Source organism: Danio aesculapii, unplaced genomic scaffold (genome assembly GCF_903798145.1).
Source record: "Danio aesculapii unplaced genomic scaffold, fDanAes4.1, whole genome shotgun sequence".
Taxonomy (NCBI): domain Eukaryota; kingdom Metazoa; phylum Chordata; class Actinopteri; order Cypriniformes; family Danionidae; genus Danio; species Danio aesculapii.
In genome coordinates this window covers 258-10,000 of record NW_026613705.1, presented here as the reverse complement: position 1 = coordinate 10,000, position 9,743 = coordinate 258, and the positions used below count along the sequence as shown (strand labels likewise).

The 9,743-nt window shown below is 36.0% G+C and overlaps 1 protein-coding gene across 1 annotated transcript in view; it reads right to left on the bottom strand.

Moving 5' to 3' along the window:
• LOC130220221 (AP-3 complex subunit delta-1-like) overlaps positions 1 to 9,510 on the bottom strand; it is a gene marked incomplete at its 5' end in the record, with an annotated part of 11,217 nt that extends 1,707 nt beyond the window's left edge. The window contains 8 exons of the mRNA XM_056452597.1: positions 2,785 to 2,864; positions 2,952 to 3,073; positions 5,094 to 5,179; positions 5,270 to 5,358; positions 6,470 to 6,659; positions 8,698 to 8,718; positions 8,916 to 8,963; positions 9,355 to 9,510. Of these exons, the coding sequence (XP_056308572.1) occupies positions 2,785 to 2,864; positions 2,952 to 3,073; positions 5,094 to 5,179; positions 5,270 to 5,358; positions 6,470 to 6,659; positions 8,698 to 8,718; positions 8,916 to 8,963; positions 9,355 to 9,510 (792 nt within the window). The remainder of the gene's footprint in view (positions 1 to 2,784; positions 2,865 to 2,951; positions 3,074 to 5,093; positions 5,180 to 5,269; positions 5,359 to 6,469; positions 6,660 to 8,697; positions 8,719 to 8,915; positions 8,964 to 9,354) is intronic.
• Between the last annotated feature and the right edge of the window lie 233 nt (positions 9,511 to 9,743).

Sequence of the window (9,743 nt, the reverse complement as noted above, 5' to 3'; positions counted from 1 at the left end):
TGACTTCCATTATAATGACATTTTTTGATTGCATTGCCTTGACACCATTTTCTGTGCATTCTTGATTGTTGGTGGTTTTCCCTGTTGGGAAGAGGTAAATTTAGCAATTTTTACTGTTGATAAACTTAGTTACTGGCTTTTATATGGAGTATAGTCTGTGTGTGAGAGTGTAATGCTGTGTTCACACCAGATGCAGATGAAGAGTCACGCGCGAGTGGTTTACAAGTGAAATCAATTCACACACACTAATAGACATCCTGCGGTGCATTTCCTGCAAATGAGGTGGCGCAAATGACGCAACGTGTTCGTGTTTGACATTCGTGTTTGGAAAATCTAAACATCAGCAGACATTGCAACCAATCAGGAGCTTTCTCTTGTAGGGAAGTGATTATGACGTAGTGCCTGTTGTTGGTGTCCCGAGGGCAAAACCCTTTGCAGACACCGGACAACAGTTCATCAAACTGGGCTCGGCTCACTCTGAAGCAAAGCTGAAAGCTTCCATTCATCCAGGTATAGTTTCTGGAGGAGTTTATGAGCTCACAGAGCTGGGTGCACCTGAAAGGATCTAGTGGTCTCAGACATGGCGCCGAACGAATCTAAGCTGTTTTTCAGCCTTCCTTAAATACATAAAAGCACAGTTACTATCTCAATAAAATTCATGTTAGCCATTTAGCAACAATGCTAGAGTCACCGAGCAGACAGAAGCCCTGCCCATGACATGAATCAGCATCAATTTTGAAGCGAATCTGACGCGTGAATTAAGTCAATTTGACACGCAAATGAAGTGAATCTGATGGGCGAATGAAGTGAATTTGACGTACGAATTAAGTAAATTTGACACGCAAATTAAGTGAATCTGATGGGTGAATAAAGTAAATTTGACACGCAAACGAAGTAAATCTGACGGGCCAATGAAGTAAATTTGACACACAAATGAAGTGAATCTAACGTGCAAATGAAGTGAATCTGACGGGCTAATGAAGTGAATTTGACAAGCAAACGAAGTGAATCTGATGGGCGAATTAAGTGAATGTGACGCACGAATGAAGTAAATTTGACACGCAAACGAAGTGAATCTGGTGGGCCAATGAAGTAAATTTGACACGCAAACGAAGTGAATCTGACGGGCCAATGAAGTAAATTTGACACGCAAACGAAGTGAATCTGACGGGCCAATGAAGTAAATTTGACACGCAAACGAAGTGAATCTGATGGGCCAATGAAGTGACATTGACATGCAAATGAAGAGAATCTAACGCGCAAATGAAGTGAATCTGATGAGCGAATGAAGTGAATCTGATGAGGGAATGAAGTGAATTTGACACGCAAATGAAGTGAATCTGACTCGCGAATGAAGGGAATTTGACGTACGAATGAAGTAAATTTGTCATGCAAATTAAGTGAATCTGACGGGCTAATGAAGTAAATTTGACACGCAAATTAAGTGAATCTGACGGGCTAATGAAGTAAATTTGACATGCAAATTAAGTGAATCTGACGGGCTAATGAAGTAAATTTGACATGCAAATTAAGTGAATCTGACGGGCTAATGAAGTAAATTTGACACGCAAATTAAGTGAATCTGACGGGCTAATGAAGTAAATTTGACACGCAAATTAAGTGAATCTGACGGGCTAATGAAGTAAATTTGACATGCAAATTAAGTGAATCTGACGGGCTAATGAAGTAAATTTGACATGCAAATTAAGTGAATCTGACGGGCTAATGAAGTAAATTTGACATGCAAATTAAGTGAATCTGACGGGCTAATGAAGTAAATTTGACACGCAAACGAAGTGAATCTGACGGGCCAATGAAGTAAATTTGACATGCAAATGAAGTGAATCTAACGTGCAAATGAAGTGAATCTGACGGGCTAATGAAGTGAATTTGACTAGCAAACGAAGTGAATCTGATGGGCCAATGAAGTAAATTTGATGAGCGAATGAAGTGAATCCGATGGGCTAATGAAGTGAATTTGACACGCAAATGAAGTGAATCTAACGCGCAAATGAAGTGAATTTGATGAGCGAATGAAGTAAATCTGACTTGCGAATGAAGTGAATCTGACTCGCGAATGAAGTGAATCTGACTCGCGAATGAAGGGAATTCGACACGCGAAAAAGTGAATTTGATGCGCAAATGAATGAATTTGACACGTGAATGAAGTGAGTAAACTCAAAATGTTCCCAAGTATATTTACGCCTCAAGAGCGCAATTTATTGGCGCGTTCCGTGTCTGGTGTGAACACACTTACCTTCATATCAAAATAAGCAGCTCAGCTCTCAGAACACAGTAAACATAGTAAATGTATTTATGCAGGCACACTATAATCTGCTGTTTTACACCGTAGAACTCCATCTAAAAGCCAGAAACTTTTGTGCACAGGCCTACATAAAGGGTTAATGCTGCCAACTGATGGTCAACAGTAAAATGACAAATTTTACCTCTTTCCAACAGGGAAAACCACCAACAATCAAGAATACATAATTATATGCCATCATGGCTTTACATTCAAAAAATGTCATCATAATGGAAGTCAATGGGGTAAAAACAGCCCTTAACATAATGAAAGGGTAGTTAATTTGAACAATATACAAGGGTTATAATGCAATAAATACAAATCTTCACAGGAGCTTGTTAAGAATCACGCCATTGGTGGAGATAATGCATAATTTACTGCTTGATCGTTTATTTTCCTATACATTTTTCTGAAAAATGTATGGTCGCAAATATATTGTGCATCACTTTAAAGTAGTTCAAATGTTGATGTACAAAACTTACAGTTTTGACCAGCAAACAGACGTGGTGACCCTGGATGGACCTGCTGTACATGGAGGCGCAGGAGTCAATCCTCTCCACAACTGTAACAGTGAGAAGAGAAAGCGATTAATGGGATTATTTTCCATATTCGTAACAAGATTGGAGGCGTCTGTGTGAAGGCAGCGCACCAGAGAAGTGATGGTGGAAGCAGATCCTGGCCAGCAGGTGGTGGAAGGGCATGTTGACCCCCTCGAGCCGCAGAGAGCTGCCCTTCAGGTCGCCCGACTCCAGCAGCTTTGCATATGCATCACTGAAAAACAGAAGATCACGTCAAATCACAGGCTGATGATACAGATCAGATTTAAACAGATTACAAACAGCCCTAATCCAATACATAACTAAACTATTAATAAAACAACTTATCATTCATTATTAATAATATATACATGAGACATACGAACATAAAAGAAAAAAAAAACGAATCTTTGAATAGAATAAATGCTACTACTAAGTATTATTATTAGAAATACTAAAGAGAGTAAATGAGAAATATTAATAAAACTCTTACATTTATGTTACAAAGTACAATACAACTGAATACAGAGTGAATGCATGCAGCACTGTTGCACTCACCAATGTTGTCCCAACACAAATAGATTAAGTTAACGTAACACATTTAAGTGGACTGAACTTAAAACAATTAATTGTCCCCAAAAATAGCAAGAACTGTGTTGTTTCAGCTCAGCAGTATGTAGTAGTATATAGTGTGCAGTATATAAATACGTAAAATGTGCAGTTATCATTGTTATAACAAGTAATAAGCATATTGGAAGAAATATTTAGCGGTTTCATAAAAGAATTGATTAAAGGGAAAATAAAATGAATATACAGTGCATTATTATGGACGTATTATTAATACTGCTACTACTGTATATAACAAACAGTGAACAATAAAGAAATACTAACAAAGATTATTCCATTATACAATCAAAATAAGGATATATCTTTATAGCTGAAGTCAGAATTATTAGCCCCCATTTGATTTTTGATTTTCTTCTTTTTTAAATATTTTCCAAATGATGTTTAACAGGACGAGGACATTTTCACAGTATGTCTGATAATATTTTTTCTTCTGGAGAAAGTCTTATTTGCTTTATTTTGGCTAGAATAAAAGCAGTTTTAAATGTTTTAAAAAACATTTTAATCTCAATATTATTAGCCCCTTTAAGCTATTTTTTCATTAATCTACAGAACAAACCATCATTATACAATAACTTAATTACCCTAACCTGCCTAGTTAACCTAATTAACCTAGTTAAGCCTTTAAATGTCACTATAAGCTGTATAGAAGTGTCTTGAAAAATATCTAGTCAAATATTATTTACTGTCATCATGGCAAAGATAAAATAAATCAGTTATTAGAAATGAGTTATTAAAACTATTATGTTTAGAAATGTGTTGAAAAAAATCTGCTCTACGTTAAAAGAAATTGGGGAAAAAATAAACAGGGGGGCTAATAATTCTGACTTCAACTATGTGTGTGTGTGTATATATATATATATATATATATATATATATATATATATTTAATAAAACAACTACATGTGCTCTATAAATGTGCTTTACTGTGCGTGTTAATATCGTTACTAATACCACTACTAATTAACTAATAGTAAGCAATTAATAGTTATAATATAAATTAGTAATATATTAATATAACATAAAATAGACATTAATATGTTCTTATATTACATATCGTTACATAATATTGGTAATAATAATGGCAATATTCATAAAATAAACTGTACAATGAAATTTTCACATTTCCGGGTTTCTCAGTAGCAGACGTCCTCATAGTCAGGTAAACTTAAAAGTGCAGTGAACGGGTGAATACAACAAATAATTCTTTTACAATGCTATTTGCTAAAATAATAAAAGAAAAACTACACGATGGCGTTTTCAAGACTTTCAGAAACAGGAAAAAAAAAAATAATAATGTGAGACTGATGACGGCAACAAGAAGAGAGAATAATGTCAGATTTACTGCCCTATACATAGATGTTAGGAAACACCTAAGTGGTATAAGTTGTAATACATTTTTTGTAATGTGACGCAAATATGATATAATACATAGATAAATATTCATACGTCTTTTTAAAAATACTTACGTAAAAGTATTTTAAATTATGATGACTGTTAAAAGCGTCATAACAAGCTTGTGAAAAGAGTCCAAACACCATATAATAAAAGTAAATAAATATTAAAATTAAAGAATATGAACATGATTACAGACACGTTTAAACCCACAGTTTGTGGGAGCTCATCCTCACCTGTAGCAGGGAGTGGTGATCAGATATGACGTGCATGTAAAGTGCAGTTTGAAGTCCAGTTTCTCATGAGTGGAGGATTCATCCGTCTGCTCCAAAAAAAAAAAACAAGAAACACAATCGTCAACAACACTAACTCTCACACTGAAAGCGTATGCGAATGTACTTCATTTTCTCACCTTAACTATAAATGTGAGGGTTCCCTTCAGTTTCTGCGGCATGACGATACTCTGTACCGAGAATACGAAACGGGCCTCATTTGACACCCCTGCCAAAACAGAAAACTAAATTAGTCAAAATTCTAGAACTACTGGAATGGCCACAGCAGTCATTCTGAGCGTTTTCATACATGACGTTGTATTCACATTCAAAGCTTCTATTGAGATATTGGTATTAAACTTTGAATGTGGTCACATTTCATGACGTCACTACATTAAAATTATGATATTTTTGGTAATACAAAAAATAAATATGTAGGAGTTACTACACCGCCAGCGAAGGCGTGCCCCTCACTGAAGGAGAGCTGCACTGATAATGTCATTTGGAAAAATATGTCTGATGTAAAGTTGCCATCAGAAAGTTATTCTTTGTTAGACAATAAAGTTATATGGGTTTTATTTTAGCAAGGTTACTACACTACAACATTTTAAAATGGTCAAAATTATTGTGTTCTAGTACAGGACATTCATTCTGCCTGGATATCAATATTGTTCATCCTTAAGGCCCCGTTACACTTCAAACAAAGTTCTTTCTCGTTCTTCGTTTGAGGGCAAAAAGAACAATGTTTAGAGCTTTATCAGACATGGCACAATGCAGCTGTGCTTCACATCTAGTGGGTGAAACCGAGCGACCGTAAATCTATACCAGCTCTGGATCAACCCTCCAGTTTAATCTTGTTGCTGACTTGGTGTTGTTGTGCTGGATGCTTTTCTTCTGACTGACTCTGAACCAATATGAAGCACGTCAAAGGCAGAGTTTCAGGAGACACCCACCGATTGCCTAATCGTCACGAACCAATAGTAGCTCAAAAATGTTTAGGGAAAAAATAAAAAATAAAAAAAATAAAAAATAAAAAAATTTTTTCCAAACAAGATTTTAACAGCCAAAGCGAACTCAAAATGAATTGTTTAGGCTGAATTTTGTCCGAAAATACGTTTGAGGTCTTTTTTTATTTAATTTGAGGAATAGCAGGGCTTTTAACTTTTCATTTTATTATTTTATTTATTGCATTATTTAATACATTTTTTGTTATAGTTTGTCATTTAGAATGGTTTTCTTATCATTTTTTAATTGTTGTGTCTATTCAGTCACTAAAACATGTTGACAAAAAACATGGCCAAAATGCTATGATTGGTCAAGGAAATGAAGACTGCAGGCACCTGGCGGCAGCTGGAAGGGGACGGTAAGGCCGTCGTGAGGTCCTGCTCCGTCCGGCCGCTGCAGTTTGGAGTTGAGGGAATCCAGCACATTGAACTCCATGGATTTGAGGAAGCTGTCGCTCTTGTTCTCGAAGATGACCGACACCACCACTTTACTCTCGTCCTGATGGTTGCCCTGGATGTCACAGACCTGCAAGGAGAAAAACACTTTCATGAGTCCGAAACGGATACATATGGCAAATTATGGAGAACACAGCAACACCACACGGCTGACCGAGAACAGAAGGAAAAGACGGCGAAGAGGAAAACAGGGCAGAGAGAGTTTCATCATCATCAGCTTTACAAGTGTATTGAACAAGAAGAGTTTGAAGCCAGATCTGATTCAGCACTCCAGATATTAGTCACAGTAGACGCCATAGTGTGTTATCTGACATGAACAAACACAAGACTGAGGGATGCAAAAAAGGTATCTTCAATATGATGTGTAGATCTATATATGATGGTTCCTCAAGCTGTAATCTTGCATGACAAAATGCTATTTTTTAATGCAATACTATACAGCTTTAACTAGTCTACATCTTAGGAACAAGTTATTTGAATGAATGAAATATCAAAACAATGTTACTGAATCCTTATTATTGACATGTATGTAGATGTATAAACATTACTTTATTATATTTTGTTTTATAAACAATTTATACATAAATAAATCAGTGTATAATGCATAAAAAATTAAGCATTTCAATTAAATATATATATATATAGATATATATATATATATATATATATATATATATATATATATATATATATTCAGTCAATTGTATTTTATAAATATATTACACAAATGATGATACATTTCTTTGGTTACGTCTACACTAATTTGGATAAATTTGAAAATGGCGTTATCATCTAATGCTGCGTTCACACCAGACGTGAATGAAGCATCAAGTGGACTGATTTACATGTTAAGTCAATGCAAAGTATAGCTACTATCTCAATAAAATACATGTTAGCCAGATAGCAACGATGCTAGAGTCACCGAGGAGACAGAAGCCCTGCCCATAACACGAATCAGCGTCAATTGTGAAGTGAATTTGATGCGTGAATGAAGCAAATCAGACGCGCGAATGAAGGGAATTTGACACGCAAATGAAGTGAATCCGACGTGCGGATGAAGGGAATTTGATGCGCAAACGAAGCGAATTTCACACGCAAATGAAGTGAATCTGACGCGCGAATGAAGGGAATTTGATGCGCAAACTAAGCGAATTTCACACGCAAATGAAGTGAATCTGACGCGCAAACGAGCGAATTTGAAACGCAAATGAAGTGAATCTGACGTGCGAATGAAGGGAATTTGATGCGCAAATAGCATGATTTATTTGTGTGTTTCACATCTGGTGTGAACACAGTATAAAAACGCTCCATGTCCACACTACCGTTTTCAATACTTTAGTTGGTTTTTAGGATACGTCTACACTAATCCGTATAAATGTCTATTTTCTTTCCTTCAAAACTACATCTTACAAACTGCGTGATGTAAGATGCTTTTACCTGCGTCTTATCCGCCCGCCATTTATTTACTTTCTGTCTCTTTGAAACAATGCAGAAAAATGTTGCAACTGTGGTCTGCTTCCACCGCTGAACAGCTGCTCCAAGTAAACATTCCACGTCCTTTGCAGAGAGACAATGTGAAGCATGTACAAACTGACTTGAACCTTTAATAAAGCTGTCAAAACGAACAGCATCCAAAACATCTGCTTTATAATGTCGTCAATCATGTTAGCGGAATTGGTCACATGACTAAAATGCACCACTGTTTTCGCAGTCCACACTGCAACACGAAAAGAGCATTTTTTAAATGTATCCACTTCAAACATCGGTTTCAAAAATATATGTTTTTTGATTCCTAAAAACGGTGAGAAAAAGATCCATTTTTAAACGTATTAGTGTGGACATGGCCTAAATAACTGTTTTATTAAAACTTACACAAACACGTCCATTTACGTGGATCATGATAGATTCCTCTCAGCTTTGTATTCATAATGTGCAGCTATATATATATATATATATATATATATATATATATATATATATATATATATATATATATATATATATATATATATATATATATATATACATATAAATATGGCTCTACTGTGACTAAAGTCTGCATCACAGCAAGTTAGTAGCACCATCAGTATTAGTGTTCCTGTGTTTACCTGATCAGCATCTTCTTTCATCTTAAAACACAGAGACACACAACAACAACAGCACATCATTCACAGCCTACAGTCCACAATCACTTAAAGCAATGAGCCGCTTCAGCAAAAACAGCAGCAGCAGTCCTGGCTCTGGCTCAGTTCATCTTAATTACAGCCTGAGCGTCATGCTGGAGCCTAACACAAACATCAGACCCGTTCACATCCAAAACACTCACCATCTTAATGTAGGAGTTCTCAGCCAGCAGCGAGTAGTTGGACATGGGCTGAAATGAGACGGAGGTTGGATTAGTCTAGGATCAAACGCATTTAGACCACTAGTGTGATTTCATTTAAGGTCAGCGTGAACAGGAAGTTGCTGAGACTATTTCAGTATGTTAATGTACTTTCAACTGAAATCGAATATTAAGTAGGGGGTGGGGCTTTCTTTGTGCTCATCATTCCCTAATAGCAAATTAACAGTAAGAGGGGCATAGTTAATAACATGCAAAAGTATACTTGATTAGAAAAACATACCACCCCTTAAACACCAGTATTTAGTGTTTTCCACCTTTGATTAGACTAATAAAGTTGAATCTTAATAGCAGGTGTAATATAGGGGGTCTTATATGGGAAATTACTGGCCTTGTGGGATTGTTTTGTTATTGAGACACTGACCGGCAGTGGCTCCTCGTCCTCCACCGTGCCGTTCTGCACTGAATCCTCTGCACCGGTGTCACTGTGATGGTGATGATGGTGGTGACGTTTCTTCTTTTTCTTCTCCTTCTCCTCCTTTTCCTTCTTCTGCTTCTTCTTCTTGTGTTTTGATGATTTCTAAACAGGTAAGCCAGAAATAAATCCCTTATTTAGCAGACTGGGTAGCAATTTACAAATAAGGTCTTGATCTAAACAGTCCCCAAATTAAATCACAACACAACATAAATTTTAAGTCCTAAATTATTTGAAGAAAAAAAAAAAAAAGACAAAGAAACGTATCATATGACCTGATCATCTCATGATGTATTACAAGTTACTGCAAACTGGATAAACAATATAAAGCTGACTGG